Source organism: Salvelinus namaycush, chromosome 15, assembly GCF_016432855.1.
Source record: "Salvelinus namaycush isolate Seneca chromosome 15, SaNama_1.0, whole genome shotgun sequence".
NCBI lineage: Eukaryota > Metazoa > Chordata > Actinopteri > Salmoniformes > Salmonidae > Salvelinus > Salvelinus namaycush.
The window spans coordinates 17,274,839-17,297,616 of NC_052321.1; the positions used below are offsets into that span (position 1 = coordinate 17,274,839).

General features: G+C 44.7%; 1 protein-coding gene across 1 annotated transcript; it reads right to left on the reverse strand.

Annotated features, from left to right (window-relative positions):
* Positions 1–1,546: 1,546 nt before the first annotated feature.
* LOC120059847 (bcl-2-modifying factor-like) lies at positions 1,547–22,418 on the reverse strand. Its single transcript, XM_039008897.1, has 4 exons — positions 22,328–22,418; positions 15,054–15,250; positions 14,445–14,635; positions 1,547–2,962 (listed from the first exon to the last, which is right to left on the reverse strand). The coding sequence occupies exons 2-4, from the start codon at positions 15,223–15,225 to the stop codon at positions 2,846–2,848; spliced, it is 480 nt and encodes a 159-aa protein (XP_038864825.1). The 5' UTR covers positions 15,226–15,250; positions 22,328–22,418; the 3' UTR covers positions 1,547–2,845.
* Positions 22,419–22,778: the final 360 nt, after the last annotated feature.

A 22,778-nucleotide genomic window follows, 5' to 3' on the forward strand; every position in this document is an offset into this window, starting at 1 on the left:
ATAACAAATGAATTATATACACATTTAAAACCCCCAAAAGGAAGAGAAATTGCACACAAAATCTATACAGTAGAAAAGGGCGAATAAACAGAAAATAAATAAAAAATGGAAAACAACGCTAAAAGTTCTGAAGGAAATGGATGAGCAGTACACATAGATGTAGGCTACAGTAGAGCGAGAGAAGCGAGTTTAGGGGTGGTTTAAGGGCTACAGTGAGACAGGAAGCTACGGTGACTGGCTCAGCATTCAGGATCTGCAGGAAACAACAACAAACAACAACAACAGCGATGTTCAGCTCATCTCTCACTGCCCCACATGGTTCTATATTAGTCCCTGCCTCAACAGAGACAGAGCAAGCGTCATTATCTGACCAGTCTGTCTAAAGTATACCTTTATATCTATGGTTATGTATCTAATATATTTCAACTGATGCAGACAACAGAATGGGACCGAACCACTACATTCCTTTGTCGTTCTACTCTACATGGGAAACTGTTATTTGTATTTTCCCTGGCCCTGAAACATACAGGTAACTGACATAATATTGGAAACACTTGAGTAAATGAGGGATGCAAAGTATATTTAAAGCAGGTATTTCCACACAGATGTGGTTCCTGAGTTAATAAAGGAATTAACATTCCATCATGCTAAGGGTCATGTTTAAAAATGTTGGGCAGGCCATTATTTTGGCTACCATGGCTATGCCCCCATAGGATGACAACGTCCCCATCCACAGGACACGAGTGGTCACTGAATGGTTTGATGAGCATGAAAACGCTGTAAACCATATGAAATGGTCATCACTGTCACCAGATCTCAACCCAATCGAACACTTATGGGAGATTCTGGAGCGGCGCCTGAGACAGCGTTTTCCACCACCATCAACAAAACACCATATTATTCCAAGCACTTGTAGAATCTATGCCAAGGTGCATTGAAGCTGTTCTGGCTCATGGTGGCCCAACGCCACCCTATGAAGACACTTTATATGGGTGTTTCCTTGATTTTGGCAGTTACCTGTTTCTCCAGCATTCTAAATTAAGGGTTGAAAGAAAGCACTGATTATACAGACAGGAGATGACACAGAAGATGACTGTAGGACCAAATTACCAAGAGGTGTGTCTGAAATTACAGCCTCATAATGTATACTTCTCCTTCAAAATGGACAAAAAGTAAAGTACTGTAGGACCAAACATAACCGTATTAACAGGAGTTGTGTCTAAAATTACAGCCTCATGATATATACTGCTACTTCAAAATGGACAAAAAGTGAAGTAAAAAGGCAATACAATGTACAACAAACAGCATCTTCAAGAATACATCAGTGTCTTCAAAAAGATTAATATTTCAATAGTAATTACAGTCTTGCATACTACCAGTTAATTTCTAATCTCAGACATGTTCTCTTGTCAATTGGATTAGCAGTGGTGATTTCTATTAAAAAGTTACACCACAGGATCTGAGGACAAAGAACTAATACAAGATCACTCCACAGGTTAAAAAATATATATAAAAGCCCATGCAAGAATCCTGAGAGGAGGGAAGATGTTGTTGTTTCACATGTTTGTTTTGGTGTCCAGAATACAAGTGCATCTCTGACAGTGGGTTAGAGAGCACATCGATTGGAGGGCTAAAAAACAGTGGAATTTCAACGAGGCATTCATTTAACCAGCATCACTTGTACCTCAGATGTTTTATTATAATAATAACATGCCATATTCAGTCACTTCCTGGGATGATATAACTTGGTCATGTGATTGAAAACATTGTAATGTTACCATTACAAATCAGATACAGTTAAAAACCTTCATTAAATGACAGAGGTTGGCTTTGTAACCTAATCTACTCCTGACTGATGTACTATAGTGCAAACAGTGTGGATACATAGCTCCACTTGAAGGGCCTGGTAGTCTTAAGACACAAAAATGATCAGCACACTCTCTCTTACAATGACTGGGGTCCAGTTTGGGGATTTATGAAATTAGTAAAAGATAACTCTGAAATAAACTATGATTGAAAATCTGGTGTTCTCTCTGAGTAACTCGTGGGATCCACTTTTGCTTTGGAAGTTGTATGATGTATCATGGCTGCGGTAGATGTTTTGGGTTGGGTGTGCTGTTGAAGGGGGGTGGGGGGGTCCTAAGGAGTATCACACCACAAAGTGGCATTTACCACATCGGAAGCCACTGGATGTTTCATTATTTTTGATGACAATGGGAAAAACAACAATTATTGAAATCAAAACAATAAAAGTGACTGGAAGAGCAAAGAATAATCAACATGTAATATAATAGTATAGACAACCCCATTGAGGAGAAAGTTGAGGTGAAAAATGCTTTGTTCTGAGAGACTGCATCTTTGGAAATTACTAAGTTATCAAGTTTGACCAATTATTTCCTGGAAACTTCAGAAAAGAAAACCCCATGAACCACTCTTTTTTCCCTTCTTCAGATCCCTCCATATCTTTCTTTCTTCTGCTTGGTTCTTGTCAACAGTCATTGGGTTGTGGTAGAAGACATTGACAAGGCGTTCCCGGGACCATGGAGGCCATTCAAGATGTACACATACGGAAGTGCAAACAAATTCAACAGGAATAATGTACTGTACAAAATACTACATCAAACAATTACCAAAATAAGGACATTGTCCAGTAGAGGAATCTCGTGAAACAACATGGCATCTTCTTGGAAAAAAACGACCTCGTAAAAAATGGTTGTCTCCGTCCCGCGGGGACCTTTTCTCTTTTGTTATTTTTCCCCAACAGACCCGTGTTAGATTTGACAGTGCCATTAGGAGTCCAGTTCCTGTGGGAGAGGGGTAGTCTGTGCTGGGCTGGTCCTCTCCATCACCTCCACCCTGCTCTCCCCCCTCCAGCGATGGCCTCCTGCTCAAACAGCAGGGTGAGCAGAGCCGAGGCCAGGCGCCTCCACAAGGGCCTCATGTTCCTTTGGTTTCGGTGATACTGCAACAGAACAAGGGAGAAAAACAACTGAGTCAGAGCAGCATGTGGATAGGGAACTGGCATAGTCAATGAAAAAATATGTCATCATTCCTTTACCAGGGTTTTCAGTTGGAGTTGTGGATGTGTGTTGGTGTGTGATGGGTGGTGATAGTGATTGAGAGAGATCAACATGGTGAATTGAGGAGGGATAGGTCATAACCAGACACCGGAACGGCTCTGATATTCTCACAACAGTCTGTGTGTGTGTCCAGCACCACTTATTAATGCAGGTTCTTTGTGTGCAGGATTGAGAATCCTATACAGCCAATGTAACACTAACTACCACCCCACCCCATGCCACAGACACATTCATTGCACAGCAAACAGAATCCAACAGCACATCAGGAGCAGCCTCCCTCTCCCTCTCTGGCTGGAGAGCCAACTGGATGGTGTGTGATTTGGAGGATAATGCTATCTCTGCCATAGAGGAGGAGATAAGATAATTGCACTATATAGGACTAGAGAGCACTTGAGGAGGGGCGTGGATCCACAGGAACACATCTCAGTATGAGAGCTGAGCTTAGCTCCACAGACGAAACACAGACACTACCGGACCTGATAACACCACAGCTATATCAGGTACACGTCACACATTAACAAAGAGCAACAATAGGCTGGATAAAAAGCTTTGACAAAAAAAAAGCTTAGCACCTTGCCAGTGTCAGACAACATTCTCCCGTTGTAAACCAATTCCACCAAAGCGTGACTGCCGAGTTGACTTGTTTCTTAACATGACAGCTGAGGCAGCATCTGTGTGCAAGCCCAGAAATCAGACGGTTTACAACTAGCCTGCACTTTGCAATGTGATAAGACTCAGGTTTTCACTAGCCCCCATACAGTGAGATGAACTTTGCAGAGCGTTGCATAAGCTGGTACCAGTTTCAAACAGGCTCATGCACTGTCCACACCCGCACGCACTGTCCACACCCGCACGCACTGTCCACCCCTGCACGCACTGTCCACACCCGCACGCACTGTCCACACCCGCACGCACTGTCCACACCCGCACGCACGCACACACACACACACACACGTTTTTGTAAAAGGTATAAAAGGAAGAAATACATTATTGTATAGCCATCGGCTATTTGAGGTACTACTGGGAATCTTGATAGCACAAGTTTTGTGATATAGCATTTATCAAAAGTTAACCTGGGGATATTTTGATAGTTGCATAATAACGATGAAGTCTACTTCATAAATATACATTATCCAAAGCACAAATGAAACTATACTGAACAAAAATATAAACACAACATGTAAAGTGTTGGTCCCATGTTTCATGAGCTGAAGTAAAAGATCCCCAAAATTTTCCATACGCACACAAAGCGTATTTCTCTCAAATTTTGTGCACAAATTTGTTTACATCCCTGTTAGTGAGCGTTTCTCTTTTGACAAGATAATCCATCCACCTGACAGGTCTGGCATATCAAGAAGCTGATTAAACAGCATGATCATTACACAGGTGCACCCTTTGCTGGGGACAATAAAATGCCACTCTTAAATGTGCAGTTTTGTCACACAACACAATACCACAGATGTCTCTAGTTTTGAGGGAGCGTGCAATTGGCATGCTGACTGCAGGAATGTCCACCAGAGCTGTTACCAGATAATTGAATGTTCCTTTCTCTAATTTGGCAGTATGTCCAACCGGCCTCATAACCACAGACCATGTGTAACCACGCCTACCCAGGACCTCCACATCCGGCTTCTTCACCTGCGGGATTGTCTGAGACCAGCTACCCAGACAACTGATTAAACTGTGAGTTTGCACAACCGAAGAATTTCCTGCAAACTGTCAGAAACCTTTTCAGGGAAGCTCATCTGCATGCTTGTCGTCCTCACCAGGGTCTTGACCTGACTGCAGTTCCGCGTCGTAACCGACTTCAGTGGGTAAATGCTCACCTTCGATGGTCACTGGCACACTGGAGAAGTGTCCTCTTCACAGATGAATCCCGGTTTCAACTGTACTGGACAGATGGCAGACAGCGTGTATGGCATCGTGTGGGCGAACGGTTTGCTGATGTCAACGTTGTGAACAGAATGCCCCATGGTGGCAGTACGGTTATGGTATGGGAAGGCAAAAGCTACGGACAACGAACACAATTGCATTTTATCAATAGCAATTTGAATGCACCGCGATACCGTGATGAGATCCTGAGGACCATTGTCGTGCCATTCATTCACCGCCATCACATCATGTTACAGCATGATAATTCACGGCCCCATGTCGCAAGGATCTGTACACAATTCCTGGAAGCTGAAAATGTCCCAGTTCTTCCATGGCCTGCATACACACCAGACATCACCCAATGAGCATGTTTGGGATGCTCTGGATTGACGTGTACGACAATTTGTTCCAGTTCCTGCCAATATTCAGCCACTTCGCGCAGCCATTGAAGAGGAGTAAGACAACATTCCACAGGCCACAACCAACCGCCTGAACTCTAATCGAAGGAGATGTGATGCATGGCATGAGGCAATTTTTGGTCACACCATATACTGAATGGTTTTCTGATCCATGCCCCTACTTTTTTTTTTAAAGGTATCTGTGACCAACAGATGCATATCTGTATTCCCAGTCATGTTAATTAGGGCCTAATGAATTTACTTCAATTGACTGATTTCCTTATATGAACTTTAACTCAGTAAAATCTTTAAAATTGTTGCATGTTTAGTTTATATTTTTGTTCAGTGTAGTTCACCTAGAGACACAGCGCTAACAACAGCTAGGGTAGCAGCACTTAGTAAAGTTGTGCCTTTAGATCTAATTACAACTAGAAAGCACATAACCAAGCCCATCAATCTGTCTGTGATTACACCTGACCTGGCCAACTCTGACAGGGGGCAAAGCCTATTATAGGTAATTGTGACAGTCAGTAATGCTGTATGTACGCCTGGTTTGAAACCCCGACCTGGAAAGGTGGAAAAATCTGCCATTCTGCCCTTGAGCAAGGCAGTTAACCCTCAACAACAACTGCTCCCTGGGCGCCGATGATGTGCATGTCGATTAAGGCAGCCCCCCACACCTCTTTTATTCAGATGGGTTGGGTTAAATGAAGACGACACATTTCAGTTGGATGCATTCAGTTGTACAACTAACTAGGTTAACACAATATATTTTATCAACAAACACTGCTTACTTCACACAATGACATCAATGTGTACATTCTCACAGCCATAATGTCCTGTAAAAACAGCAGCAGTGACCTTGTCTCCACCTCTGGTTCCTCCACCCAGCTCAGCACAGAGAGGGTGACAAGGTGTGGGCCCGCCCTGTAGCTCCCTCATTGGTCACGAGTCACACTACCAACTGTCTAAAATGACTCAGTCAGGGTCTAAATTTAGCCAGTGATAAAGAACAGACACTTGCCAGACTTTTATTTACACATTTTATTTAACCTTTATTTAACTAGGCAAGTCAGTTAAGAATAAATTCTTCTTTACAATGACGGCCTACAAGAAGGCTAAAGGCCTCCTGCGGGGACGGGGGCTGGGATTAAAAATAAAATAAAAATATAGGACAAAACACACATCACAACAAGAGAGACACCACAAAACGACAAAGAGAGACCTAAGACAACAACATAGAATGGCAGCAACACATGACAACAGAGCATGGTTGCAACACAGCATGGCAGCAGCACAACATGGTAGCAGCACAAAACATGGTACAAACATTATTGGGGACAGACAACAGCACAAAGAGCAAGAAGGTAGAGACAACAATACATCACGCGAAGTAGACACTCCTCTCAGTAAGTGTCCATTATTAAGTCTTTGAATGAAGAGATGGAGATAAAACTGTCCAGTTTAAGTGTTTGTTGCAGCTCATTCCAGTCGCTAGCTACAGCGAACTGAAAAGTGGAGCGACCCAGGGATGTGTGTGCTTTGGGGACCTTTAACAGAATGTGACTGGCAGAACGGGTGTTGTTTGTGGAGGATGAGGGCTGCAGTAGGTATCTCAGATAGGGGGGAGTGAGGCCTAAAAGGGTTTTATAAATAAGCATCAACCAGTGGGTCTTACGACGGGTATGCGGAGATGACCAGTTTACAGAGGAGTATTGAGTGCAGTGATGTGTCCTATAAGGAGCATTGGTGGCATATCTGATGGCCGAATGGTAAAGAACATCTAGCTGCTGGAGAGCACTCTTACCTGCCAAACTATAAATGACGTCTACGTAATCTACCATGGGTAGGATGGTCATCTGAATCAGGGTTAGTTTGGCAGCTGAGGTGAAAGAGGAGCGATTACGATAGAGGACACCAAGTCTAGATTTAACCTTAGCCTGCAGCTTGTGCTGAGAGAAGGATAATGTACCGTCTAGCCATACTCCCAATTACTTGTATGAGGTAACTACCTCAAGCTCTAAACCCTCAGAGGTAGTAATCACACCTGTGGGGAGAGGAGCATTGTTCTTATCAAATCACATGACCTTTGTTTTGGAGGTGTTCAGAACAAGGTTAGGGGCAAAGAAAGCTTGTTGGACACTAAGAAAGCTTCGTTGTAGAGTGTTGAAAACAAAATCCAGAGAGGGGCCAGCTGAGCATAAGACTGAATCATCTGCATATAAATGGATGAGAGAGCCTCCTACTGCCTGAGCTATGTTGTTGATGTAAATTGAGAAGAGCGTCGATCCTTGGGGTACTCCCTTGGTGACAGGCAGTGGCTGAGACACTGCACTCTTTGAGAGAGGTAGTTAGCAAACCAGGCCAAAGACCCTTCAGCGACACCAATACTCCTTAGCCAGCCCACAATAATGGAATGGTCTGCCGTATCAAAAGCTTTGGCCAAGTCAATAAAAATAGCAGCACAACATTGCTTAGAATCAATGGCAATGGTGACATCATTGAGGACCATTAAGGTTGCAGTGACACATCCATAACCTGAGCGGAAACCACATACCAGAGAGAATACTATAGACATCAAGAAAGCCAGTCAGTTTGTCCAACACTTTTGATAAACAGGGCAACATAGAAATAGGCCTATAACAGTTAGGATCAGCTTGATATCCCCTTTTAAATAAAGGACACACCGTGGATGCCTTCCAAGTAATGGGAACTTCCCCAGAGAGGAGAGACAGGTTTTAAAAGGTCAGAAATAGGGTTGGCGATGATAGGGGCAGCAACCTTAAAGAAGAAAGGGTCTGACCCAGATGGTTTTTGGGGTCAAGTTTAAGGAGCTCCTTTAGCACCTCGGACTCTGCAGGGAGAAACTGTAGCAGGGCAGGGGGAAAAGAGGGAGGAGCATCGGGGCTAGTCGCATTAGAAGGGGTGGGAGATGAGGAAATGTTGGACGGGCAAGGAGGCATGGCTGAGTCAAATAGGAATCCTGACTTAATGAAGTGGTGATTAAAGAGCTCAGCCATGTGCTCCTTGTCAGTAACAACCACATCATCAACATTAAGGGACATGGGCAGCTGTGAGGAGGAGGGTTTATTCTCCAGGTCTTTAACCGTTTTCCAGAACTTCTTGGGGTTAGACCCACAGTGAGAGAACTGCTCCTTAAAGTAACTAACTTTGGCCTTCCGGATAGCCTGAGTGCTCTTATTTCTCATTGCCTGAACGAGAGCCAGTCAGCCTGAGTATGCGTGTGCAGAGCGTCATCACTTTAACACAAGCCTGATGTGTTTTGTCAGAGCCTCATGATGCAGGCAACCTGTCTGTCTGTCGGCCCGATGGCTCACACAAGCATTAGCTTATCAGCTACACAGACAGGCAGCGACCAGTGGCCAGAGACTCACAGCTCAGGACAGGAGTGCAGCCAAGAGGCAGGAGTGGACAGGAATACAAACATGCACATCTCAACAACAACCACAAGCATTTTCCCGCACCCCCTCCTCTGTGCTGTAAAGAAAATAGAGTGCCCTTATAGAACAGTGAGAAGATAAGGAAAGGAAACACACACACACACACACACACACACACACACACACACACACACACACACACACACACACACACACACACACACACACACACACACACCCTAGGGACATTCAATGCTTACGCTTTCAACACTCTCATCGAAAGCACCAGGAGGAGTCTTTAGAAAAACACACTATTGTAACTCAACTCTGCTCCTCGCCCCCATGCAGACTGTGGCAGTCTTCCTGTCATTGTGACTGTCATTACTGTCCTGTCAGCCTGCTCTGCTCTGGGGACCACTGCTCCGTCCCCTCCAGCCTTCTCATACGGAGGAGCAATTTATCTGTCAGCACCAATGCTCCTCTTATACTCTTAAGCACCTTAAGCCCTTCCCCTGCCATGATGGTAGGATGATATGGAAATGGGAGGGGGTTGAGCCATAATACACAGTATGCCATGTCTCTTCATTTATGAGTCAATCAAAGAGATGAATGTCAAACTGTGTTTGAAAGCCTGCTGATGCACTACATAATTGCAATAATCTAAGAAGAGGGAGAAATAGAGGGATGGCGAGAGAGACATTAACATTGAAAAGTGGCAGTCCAAGTGAGACTGAAAGACGAGATCACACTCACACACACTCAGTCTCATGCATGCATGCACGCGCACACACACACACACACACACACACACACACACACACACACACACACACACACACACACACACACACACACACACACACACACACACACACACACACACACACACACAGTGTGTTCGTAAACTCAGCAAAAAAAGAAACGTCCTCTCACTGTCAACTGTGTTTATTTTCAGCAAACTTAACATGTGCCCTCACCCTACGACCCTAGCCCTCACCCTACGATCCAACAGGTCCCAGATGTGCTCAATGGGATTGAGATCCAAGGCTCTTCGCTGGCCATGGCAGAACACTGACATTCCTGTCTTGCAGGAAATCACGCACTGTACGAGCAGTATGGCTGGTGGCATTGTCATGCTGGAGGGTCATGTCAGGATGAGCCTGCAGGAAGGGTACCACATGAGGGTGGAGGATGTCTTCCCTGTAACGCACAGCGTTGATATTGCCTGCAATGACAACAAGCTCAGTCCGATGATGCTGTGACACACCGCCCAAAACCATGACGGACCCTCCACCTCCAAATCGATCCCACTCCAGAGTACAGGCCTTGGTGTAATGCTCATTCCTTAGACGATATACGCGCATCCGACCATCACTCCTGGTGAGACAAAACCGCGGCTCGTCAGTGAAGAGCACTTTTTGCCAGTCCTGTCTGGTCCAGAAACGGTGGGTTTGTGCCCATAGGTGACGTTGTTGCCGGTGATGTCTGGTGAGGACCTGCCTTACAAAAGGCCTACAAGCCCTCAGACCAGCCTCTCTCAGCGTGTTTTGGACAGTTTGAGCAATGATGGAGGGATTGTGCGTTCCTAGTGTAACTCGGGCAGTTGTTGTTGCCATCCTGTACCTGTCCCGCAGGTGTGATGTTTGGATGTCCCGATCCTGTTTAGGTGTTGTTAGATGTGGTCTGCCACTGCTAGGACGATCAGCTGTCCGTCCTGTCTCCCTGTAGCGCTGTCTTAGGCGTCTCACAGTACGGACATTGCAATTTATTGCCCTGGCCACATCTGCAGTCCTCATGCTTCCTTGCAGCATGCCTAAGGCACGTTCACGCAGATGAGCAGGGACCCTGGGCAGCTTTCTTTTGGTGTTTTCAGAGTCCGTAGAAAGACCTCTTTAGTGTCCTAAGCTTTCATAATTGTGACCTTAATTAATTGCCTACCAACTGTAAGCTGTTAGTTTCTTAACGACCGTTCTGCAGGTGCATGTTCATTAATTGTTTATGGTTCAAAGCATGAGAAACAGTGTTAACAACCCTTTACAATGAAGATCTGTGAAGTAATTTGGATTTTTATGAATTATCATTGAAAGACAGGGTCCTGAAAAAGGGATGTTTCTTTTTTTGCTGAGTTTATGTGGGTGCGTGCATACATGCAGCACGGAAATGAGTGTACCTACCTCACTGCTGAAGACTTAAATACACAACAAAACCACAGCGCCAGGAATAGCAGCCATGGGCTAAACTTGAGATCCCGCATACAAACCACACTGATCTGTTTGGGGTTAGTCTGTCCAAGCATCACTCAACAGCAGCCAGACAGGCAGAGAGAAACTCTCAGAGACACAGGCCTGTATAACTCCCTTGGCTGAGTGGGCTCTGCACACAAGAACAGTAATTCTGCCCACTCGAAAGACAAGAGAGTAAATCAAGAACTTCAAGAACTGAAATAACACCTAACTGTTGATTACTATGTAGGTAATCAAAGTCAATATTCCAGATCCACTATTCTCTGGGCTTCGGAAATCTAAAAAACAATTCCTCACGTTTTTTTGGGGGCAGTGGGCAGTATTTTGAAGTTTGGATGACAAACGTGCCCAAAGTAAACTGCCTGTTACTCAGGCCCAGAAGATAGGATATGCATATAATTGGTAGTATTGGATAGAAAACACTTTTTTTGAGGTCATTGGACTTTCCTATGGTTTTCTGTGCGAAAGTCTCATAACTAGGACCCAGGTTGCAGTTCCTATGGCTTCCACAAGACGTCGACAGTCTTTAGACATGGTTTCAGGCTTGTATTTTGAAAAACGACAAAGAAAAATACCTTTTGGTTAGTGGACACTGATTTCATGAAGTGCTGGTTTGCGCGTGTGACCGTGTGCGCGCCCTTTGTTGTTTTTCCTTTCTATTGAATACACTATTGTCCGGTTGAAATATTATCGATTATTTAGATAATTGATAACCTGAGGATTAATTATAAACATCGTTTGACAAACTTTACCGGTACTATTAGGATGTATTCGTCTGCATGTTTTGACCGCCTTTGAGCCAGTGGATTACTGAACAAAACGCGCCAACCAAACAGAGTTTTTGGGATGTAAAGAGGGACTTTATCGAACAAAACAACCATTTATTGTGTAACTGGGGACCTTTGATTGCAAAAAGATGAAGATCTTCAAAGGTAAGTGATTTATTTTATCGCTATTTTTAAGTTTTGTGACACCTGTGCAGGTTATGAATTTATATTAATGCAGGAAGTATGTGAGGCGCTGACCTCAGACAATCAAATGCGATGCTTTCGCCGTGAAGCCTATTGTAAATTGGACCACGCGGTTCGATTACCAAGATTCTAAGCTAAAGAATCATGTATGACACTTGAATTTTTAATATTGGCAATTTTGTATTTTGAATTTGGAGCTCTGCAATTTCACCGGATGTTGGCCAGGTGGGACGCTACCGTCCTGGGACGCACCTGCCCGGGAGAGGTTAATTGCTGAGGTTAGCAGTGTGTGAGTGTGTGAGCCCTATCGCTCTGTAGCTTCAGGATATGACATCACAATGTTCTCATTCTAACTGATGTTACTTGTTGTGTTTAGCCAGTGAGAAACGAGAGAGAGAGAGACACTTCCCTTATCCCCTGCCCTGGCCTGTCTCTGCTGAGGCTAAGCTGTGCGCCAGTCAGTGTATCATAGCCCTAGTGTAATAACGCCTGCCTGCAATGTCCTGTGTCATATCAGATGAGTCACAGTGCACTGTGGCTGCAGGACAGAAGTATGTGGTATTAACAAAATCTCAGCATGAGTGTGGGAGAAAAAATGCACTATTTTTCCATGAATCATCCTTGAGATGTTTCTACAACTTTATTGGAGTCTACCTGTGGTCAAATTCAAATTGTTTGGACATGATTTGGAAAGGCACACACCTGTTTATATAATATCCCACAGTTGACAGTGCATGTCAGAACACAAACCAAGCTATGAGGTCGAAGGAATTGGCCGTAGAGCTCAGAGACAGAATTGTGTCGCAGCACAGATCTAGGGAAGGGTACCAAAAAATGTCTGCAGCACTGAAGGTCCCCAAGAACACAGTGGCTTCCATCATTCTTAAATGGAAGCATTTTGGAACCACCAAGACTCTTCCTAGAACTGGCCGTTCTAGGAAGAGTCTTGGTTCCTCTGTGGAGATGGGAGAACCTTCCAGAAGGACAACCGTCTCTGCAGCACTCCACTAATCAGGCCTTTATGGTAGAGTGGCCAGATGGAAGCCACTCCTCAGTAAAAGGCACATGCCAGCCCGCTTGGAGTTTGCCAAAAGGCATCTAAAAGACTCTCAGACGATGAGACACAAGATTCTCTGGTCTGATGAAAACAAGATTGAACTCTTTGGCCTGAATGCCAAGCGCCATGTCTGGAGGAAACCTGGCACCATCCCGACGGTGAAGCATGGTGGTGGCAGGATCATGCTGTGGGGATGTTTTTCAGCGGCACTGACTGGGAGACTAGTCAGACTAGTCCGGAAAGATGAGCGGAGCAAAGTACAGAGAAATCCTTGATGAAAACCTGCTCTCAGGACCTCAGACTGGGGCGAAGTTTCACCTTCCAACAGGGCAACGACCCAAAGAAGAGATCCAAGACAATGACGGAGTGGCTTTGGGACAAGTCTGTGAAAGTCTGAGTGGCCCAGGCAGAGCCCGGACTTGAACCCGATCAAACATCTCTGGAAAGACCAGAAAATCGCTGTGCAGTGACACTCTCCATCCAACATGACAAAGCTTGAGTGGATCTGCAGATTAGAATGAGAGAAACTCCCCAAATACAGGTGTGCCAAGCTTGTAGCGTCATACCCAAGAAGACTTGAGGCTGTAATCCCTGCCAAAGGTGCTTTAATAAAGTACTGAGTAAAGGGTCTGAAAACGTATGTATACATAATATTTTTTATAAATGTGCACAAATTTCTAAAAACCTGTTTTTGCTTCGTCATTATGGGATTACAATTAGTGCATTCATCTTAAGATAGCTGGGTGAGACAATCACATATCATAATCGTAGCAAGTGCAACATGTTTACCTAGTCCGGTCACTTCAGCTTAGTCTCTGTGTGACAATGTGTTGAGTGTGTTTATGTGTGTAAGAGTGTGTGTGAGTGTGTGTCTTTGACTCTGTGTTTTCCTTTTCCTCTAAATGTGCCATTGGTGCTCTGCAGAAAGAAACTCTCATTAATCCACGGTTCTACCGCCAATACAACCCAACTTATAGTATGTCAAGAGAGAACAGTCTGACTACTTCAATGCAGCCAGTACAGAAACTAGCAGTGTCACACCGATCATAGTATACAGTGTTTGGTGTGGACTCCTCCATGCCCCCTGTGGCGCCGCGGCAGCATAGGGAGGAAATGGGGTGAGAGAGGCAGAGAGAAATAAACAGGAAGCTGAGGCCGGGAGGGAAGGGGTGAGTGTGGGAAAAGGCTGCCCTTGTTAAGCTACGTCTTAGGGGGGTAGAATGAGAGTTCAGAACACTGGGCTAATGCATGCTCACTGACTAGCCAAAACAAACACGGGACACTGAGACATGACCACAATGGATGCCCGTAAAGAAGCCACTTCTGCTGCTCAGTCTCTCTCTCAGCAGAGCTCTGAGTACAGTAGGCCTGTTCAGTGGGCTTTAGCTGTGCTGTGCAGTCAGTCACAGTGGGTATTCTCACCACTTGAAGGTGTTCTTGGTGGAACTGGTCTCCGATGAGTTGGAGTTTCTGTCCAATGCAGACCTCTATGCTGCGTGCTGGCTGCTGGGGCTGCTGATCGAGCCGCTCCATCCCCCCTCGCTCTCCCAGAGGCCCCTGGTCTCCAACACGCTCAAACTGCGCTGGGAAGTGCAATCGAAAGCCTGCGTTGCCTGTGGGAAAAAAGCCATAGATATTGGTCAGGTCAATATCTTAATGTTCATTGAGAGTGCCATATGCTCTGCAACTCATAACAACGCCAAAGTTCAGATACAGTAATCTTTTCCATTACCAGTGCTATCTGTAGTGTGACAGGACAGAGAGGGCATCACTGACAGACAGCTATCCTTGGTGTTCTAGTAACGGGTCAGTTATACAGGTATGGCCTGTTGTCACATCAGGGCCAGGCTAAATCACCTAATGGCGCCATCTGAATGGGAAAGCAGCTGGGTACACTACACACAGGTCATAAAAGCTGCTGTGGCTGGGACTATCAGGCGCCAAGAGCGGAGTACAGCAGAGCTCCACTCTTATCTATTCCTCACACTGTGTTTGCGTGGGTGTGTGTTAACATAGTGTGTGTGGCCGTACCGTAGAAGAGTGGTCTGGGCTCCTGGGCCACCCCGCAGGGCAGCATATTATTGGGCAGTGGCAGGACAGGGCTGGGTGTCTGGGTTCCCCTGTCCTCGTACTTTATCTCCCTGAAGGCTGTGCGCCAGCAGTGGGAGTCTGGCTCAAACACATCATCCTCCTCATCGTCCATACGGCGGCGATCTGCCAAGACCTGCCTTGGGGGAGAAGAGAGAAATTGAGAGGGAGATGGGCATATTGCTCTGCTAAGACTTCCTTTGACTACTGTTTTGAAAAATGTAGATCTTTACCTTCAAATCAATGTGGATTCTAAATATGTCTGTCTCTGGTCCATAGAGTACATTTACCATTTAATTATCATTAAAGACAACTTTCTAATCCATAATAACTACCCTTCCATAAATAAAACGCACGCTGGCTGATCCAGACAGAGCAGACCCAAGTCAGTGGAGGATATCTATGTGGAACAGAAAACAGTGGCACCAACAGCACAGTGCTGATTTAGACAAATCGCTCAGCTCGTCACAGTCATCAAACCACACAATTGGCTGCGGCTAAGAGACTTGTTGGCTAAATGTACCTAAATCAGGGTTTTGGTTGAGTGAGATGCAGTCTCCATCTCTCTCCGATCCCAACCCAGCAGACCTGTGGCTAGCTTGGTCCCTCATACAGTCCAACGGCTTGAGACTACAACATGCAGAGTAGCCTAGACAACAAATTATTTGCAAATCTGACTAATGGGTTTATATGGCAAAACTGAAGCTTGGTCTCTAAAGACTTGCTTATAATAAATAGTTCATGACAGTTGTAAAAAACAACAAAAAAGTTAAAAGATTCTCTACAACATTGCTTCAAGATCACACTTAAGGATCCCCCCAGTACTCGCAGTGTTTCAGGCCCTAGGCTAGCAGAGACAATAATCTTGGTTAACCCAGAACTAAAGTCTTGTGTAATCAGTCAGATGCACGATTAAGTTCTGGGTCCATATGTGTTGAGAAGAGATCGGAAACTAGACTAGCGGCCAAATATCCCTTCCTCTTCCGAAATTCAAAAGATGCTAAAACCTGCGAAAATGTGATTTGTCCAAAGCACCGGAACTAATACTGTCCAATCTCTAGATAACAAGGTGGACGAAATTAGGGCACGAGTTGCCTTCCAGAGAGACATCAGAGATTGTAACATTCTCTGTTTCACGGAAACATGGCTCACTTGGGATATGTTGTCAGAGTCGGTACAGCCACCCGGTTTCTTTACGCATTGCGCCAACAGAAACAAACATCTCTCTGGTAAGAAGAAGGGCGAGGGTGTATGCCTTATGATTAACGACTCATGGTGTAATCACAACAACATACAGGAACTCAAGTCCTTTTGTCACCCAACCTAGAATTCATTACAATCAAATGCTGACTGCATTATCTTCCAAGAGAATTCTATTCGATTATAGTCACAGCCATGTATATCCCCCCGAAGCAGATCCCTCGTCGTCCCTGAAAGAACTTCACCGGACTCTATGTAAACTGGAAACCATACATCCTGAGGCTGCATTTATTGTAGTTGGGGATTTTAACAAAGCTAAGCTAATAACCATACTTCCTAAATTCTATCAGCATATCGAATGCGCACCAGAAGCTGGTAGCTTTCTGGATCATTGCTACTTGAACTTCCGCGATGCATACAAAGCCCTCCCCCGCCCTGCCTTCGGCAAATCTGACCATGACTCCATTTTGTTGCTCCCAGCCTATAGACAGCAAGTAAAACAGGAAACGCCCATGCTCAGGTCAATACAACGCTGGTCTGACCAATCGGATTCCAGGCTTCAAGATTGCTACAATCACGTGGACTGGGATAGGTTCCGGATAGCCTCAGACAATAACATTGATGAGTGAGTTTATTAGCAAGCGCATCGGAGATGTCATTCCCTCTGTGGCCATTAAAACCTTCCCTAACCAGAAACCGTGGATTGATGGCAGCATTCACACGAAACTGAAAGCGTGAACCACCGCTTTTAATCATGGCAAGGTGACCGAAAACACCACTGAATACAAACAGTGCAGCTATTCCCTCTGCAAGATAATCAAACAAGCAAATCGTCAGTATTGAGACAAGGTAGAGTCGCAATTCAACGGCTCAAACACGAGACGTATGTGGCAACGTCTACAGTCAATCATGGATTACAAAAAGAAAACCAGCCCTGTCGCGGACACCGACGTCTTGCTCCCAGACAAATTAAATAGCTTCTTTGCTCGCTTTGAGGACAATACAGTGCCACTGACACGGCCCGCTACCAAAGCCCATCTCCTTCTCCATGGCCAACGTGAGTAAAACATTTAAACGTGTTAACCCTCGCAAGGCTGCCGGCCCAGACGGCATCCCTAGCCGCGTCCTCAGAGCATGCGCAGACCAGCTGGCTGGTGTGTTTATGGACATATTCAACCAATCCCTACCCCAGTCTGTTGTCCCCACATGCTTCAAAATGGCCACCATTGTTCCCGTTTCCAAGAAAGCTAAGGTAACTGAACTAAATGACTATCACCCCGTAGCACTCATTTCTGTCATCCTGAAGTGCTTTGAGAGACTAGTCAAGGACCATATCACCTCCACCCTACCTGATAACCTAGACCCACTCCAATTCGCTTACCGCCCCAAATGGTCCACTGACGATGGAGTCGCCATCACACTGCACACTGCCCTATCCCATCTGGACAAGAGGAATACCTATGTGAGAATGCTGTTCATTGACTACAGCTCAGCATTTAACACCATAGTACCCTCCAAACTCGTCATTAAGCTTGAGACCCTGGATCTCGACCCTGCCATGTGCAACTGGATCCTGGACTTTCTGACGGGCCGCCCCCAGGTGATGAAGGTAGGAAACAACATCTCCACCCCGCTGATCCTCAACACTGGGGCCCCACAAGGGTGAGTTCTCAGCCCTCTCCTGTACTCCCTGTTCACCTATGACTGCGTGGCCATGCACGCTTCCAACTCAATCATCAAGTTTGCAGACGACACTACAGTGGTAGGCCTGATTACCAACAACGACGAGACGGCCTACAGGGAGGAGGTGAGGGCCCTCGGAGTGTGGGGTCAAGAAAATAACCTCTCACTCAACGTCCACAAAACAAAGGAGATGATCGTGGACTTCAGGAAACAGCAGAGGGAGCACGGACAAACTGAAATGGTCCACCCACACAGTTAGCATGGTGAAGAAGGCGCAACAGCGGCTTGTCATCTAAAACACTCAAACTTTTACAGATGCACAATCGAGAGCATCCTGTCGGGCTATATCACCGCCTGGTACGGCAATTGCACCACCCTCAACCGCAAGGCTCTCCAGAGGGTGGTGCGGTCTGCACAACGCATTACCGGGGGCAAACTACCTGCCCTCCAGGACACCTACAGCACCCGATGTCACAGGAAGGCCAAAAAGATCATCAAGGACAACAACCACCCGAGCCACTGCCTGTTCACCCCGCTATCATACTGAAGGCGAGGTCAGTACAGGTGCATCAAAGCTGGGACCGAGAGACTGAAAAACAGCTTCTATCTCAAAGCCATCAGACTGTTAAACAGCCATCACTAACATAAAGAGGCTGCTGCCAACATACAGACTCAAATCTCTGGCCACTTAAATAAACTGACTTAATAAAAGTATCACTAGTCACTTTAAATAACGCCACTTTAAGAATGTTTACATATCTTACATTACTCATCTCATAAGTATATACTGTATTCTACACCATCTACTGCATCTTGCCTATGCCACACGCCATCGCTCATCCATATATTTATATGTACATATTCTTGTTCATCCCTTTACATTTGTGTGTATAAGGTAGTTGATGTGAATTTGTTGGATTACTTGTTAGATGTTACTGCATAGTCGGAACTAGAAGCACAAGCATTTCACTACACTTGCATTAACATCTGCTAACCATGTGTATGTGGCCAATAAAATTGGATTTGATTTGATTTGCTCTACGCATGACAGCTCTACAGTACCATTTATGCTTACGTAGTCTGTCCACAAGAGATTAGCAGACAACAATCTCCCTGCTTGGTTAATTGACAGCATCGCAACCATCATCAATATGGGGGTCAAACGAGTTATGAAAATACTTCTGAAATGTAAGTAACCTTGTGAACCCTTTTAGAACTCTGCCTTTAATGCAGGGTTAGGCTACTAACACACTACTTCCAAATGAGAGTGCAACAAATGGGTAATGACAGCCTTGGAGGAAGAGAGACAGAGACACTCTCCTTTCTCTCCTTGGATTTGTCAACATGCCAGCTTCTGAGGACACTTTTTAATTTATTCACCCAAAGACATTTGCCTCAGTCTCTTTAGTGCCTATTATTCTGGGGTTTGCTATGCCACGCTGTATGCATTCACAATAAACCCTATGTGGAAAAGCACTTAGTGCTTTGTTCTGACAAACAAGACAAGAACATGGAAGTTGCAAGAAAATACAGTGTATTCAGAAAGTATTCAGACCCCTAGACTTTTTCCACATTTCATCAATCTACACACAATACTCCATAATGACAAAGCAAATACAGGTTTTTAGAAATTTAGAAATAGAAATTTTTGAAAATGTATTAAAAAACAAACAACTGAAATATCACATTTACATAAGTTTTCAGACCATTTACTCAGTACTTTGTTGAAGTATATTTGGCAGCAATTACAGCCTCGAGTCTTCTTGGGTATGACGCTACAAGCTTGGCACACCTGTATTTGGGGAGTTTCTCCCATTCTTCTCTACAGATCCTATCAAGCTCTGTCAGGTTGGACGGGGAGCGTCGCTGCACAGCAATTTTCAGGTCTCTCCAGAGATGTTTGATAGGGTTCAAGTCCGGGCTCTGGCTGGGCCACTCAAGGACATTCAGAGACTTGTCCCAAAGCCACTCCTGCTTTGTCTTGGCTGTGTGCTTAGGGTCATTGTCCTGTTGAAAGGTGAACCTTCTTGCTAGTCTGAGGTCCTGAGCATTTTGGAGCAGGTTTTCATCAAGGATCTCTCTGTATTTTGCTACGTTCATCTTTCCCTCGATCCTGACTAGTCTCCCAGTCCCTGCCGTTGAAAAACATCCCAACAGCATGATTCTGCCACCACCATGCTTTACCGTAGGAATGGTGCCAGGTTTCCTCCAGACGCATTCAGGCCAAAGAGTTCCATCTTGGTTTCATTAGACCAGAGAATCTTGTTTCTCATGGTCCGATATTCCTCCAGGTGCCTTTTGGCAAACTCCAAGCGGGCTGTCATGTGCCTGGTGATTGGTGAAGTGCTGCAGAGATGGTTGTCCTTCTGATAGGTTCTCCCATCTCCACAGAGGAAGCTCCCTGGAGCTCTGTCAGAGTGACCATCAGGTTCTTGGTCACCTCCCTGACCAAGGGCCTTCTCCCCGAATGTTTAGTTTGGCCGGGCGGCCAGCTCTAGGAAGAGTCTTGGTGGTTCCAACCTTCTTTGATTTAAGAATGATTGAGACCACTGTGTTCTTGGGGACCTTCAATGCAGCAGACATTTTTTGGTACCCCTCCCCAGACCTGTGCCTCGACACAATCCTGTCTCGGAGTTCTACGGACAATTCCTTCGACTTCATGGCTTGGTTTTTGTTCTGACATGCACTGTCAACTGTGGGACCTTATATAGACAGGTTTGTGCCTTTCCAAATCATGTCCAATCAATTGAATTTACCACAGGTGGACTCCAATCCAGTTGTAGAAACATCTCAAGGATGATCAATGGAAACAGGATGCACTTGAGCTCAATTTCGAGTCTCATAGCAAAGGGTCTGAATACTTATGTAAATAAGGTATTTCTGTTTGTAATACTTTGCAAAATAAATTGACAACCTGTTTTTGCTTTGTCATTATGGGGTATTGTGTGTAGATTGATGAGAGAAAAAAAGAATTGTATCAATTTTAGAACAAGGCTGTAACATAACAAAATGTGGAAAATATATACTTAGGTTATTTTTCTTACGACTTCCATTCAGTTCTCTGCCACAGACCAAAGTCTGCTCTTTTAAGAGTGTGTCAGCCAGTGGCTCCCCCTACTGCATTGGGTTCATGGATTCACAAATAGCCTACTATCACTTAATACAACTCTAAACATCACCTTCACAAATACTGACAACACACTCACATCAGCTCAGCTTAACATTCACACCCATACACCTCTTGAGTACAGCACTAATGTCATAAACAACACATAGTTCAACTTTATACTCAGAGTCATGTACACACCCCAAAGAAGACTCTCCATCACAAAGAAGACCCTACACCACAAAGAAGACCATCACCGCAACAACAAAAAAACACTACACACGCACAGTGTACATACACACTCACAGAGAGACATACGCAGCACCCTGTAATAATTCTCTACCCCCATTACACTATATCCCACTATTTGGAAATCTGACAGTGACGACTAATTCTTTATCTGTGTCCCTGCATATAGTTATTGGGGAAAGTGAGGTTATGGATAAGTAGTGTGGTCAAGACGGGTGGGTCAGGCAAAGGACACTAAAACCCTTCAGGTAACTGACATATGGGCCATACTACCTCAGAGACACTGAACTGTGAGATATGACAATGACAACTGTCTCTCTCAACTGTCAAGCCAAGGCTATTGCATCATTTATTGTGCGGCCGCAGATAATCTTTATCCTCCTCTTTATCGTAACGCGCTCTGATTACTTCAGAACAACCTGTAATAGCTGTCTTATTACACTTGCTTATTCCTTTGTTTATAAACCATGCACGTTAATAATCAAAGTTGAACGAATTACATAGTCCACAATATAGATGTGCTATTTTCCAATGTGAGTCCCTAGTTAAATTGCTTGCTTGTTTAGATTTTAAGTAAACTAACCAGAAGCTGGAAATGCCGACACCGTGCCGACAGACCGTAGCTCTACAGAGATCGAAGCGCGCAAAATAAAACAGCCTAAAAGGTTGGCTACGATTGTTGTCATAATACAACACCCCACAACTACTGTCAAGATAAAAGGTAGTAAAATATTCATCCAATGACATATATCGGTGAGAAATAGCCACATAATGGGTCGGTAAAGTCACTTTATCCCAGCGGCTATACAGGGGATGTCGTGAGAGACAATGTAGCGACTCAATGATGACACACAATGTCCAAGAATTTACAGCACAGGCAGGTCTTTCAAACTATGCAGACCAGCAAAACAACAATGTAAAAAAAAAAGGTTAATGACAGTGTTCAATCTTATTTGATACATTAAGACTCGGAACTCACCACAAGATAGTCCTTAGTGTATAGAAAAATGTAAAGGGTATATTTTCACTGTAAACCCAAGTGGATTTAGTCCGTACTCAGTATCACTCCACGCAAACTTTTATTCTGTGTGAGACAAATAGCAACAAGCTGATTTCATTTCACAGACGTCAACTAGAAAATCACCCGCCCTCAAACAGGGCGTGAACACAGAAAAAATAGGCTAAATTGAAGTGGTCTTAAAGAAGCAGCGGTACGTTAGGCCATTTTTATTGTTTTATAACGTGACTCGTGTATGGCCATTTAAGATCTTTTTCGCGTTTTGTTCTCATAACCAATCAGAGTGTTTGTTTTGATCCCGCCTTCAAAATAGTGTATTCAGACACGTGGACAGGAAATTCCCTCGTGCACGAGACAGCTTCGGTTTTGAAATTCCCTCGTGCACGAAACATTTTCGGTTTGTTGATTATTC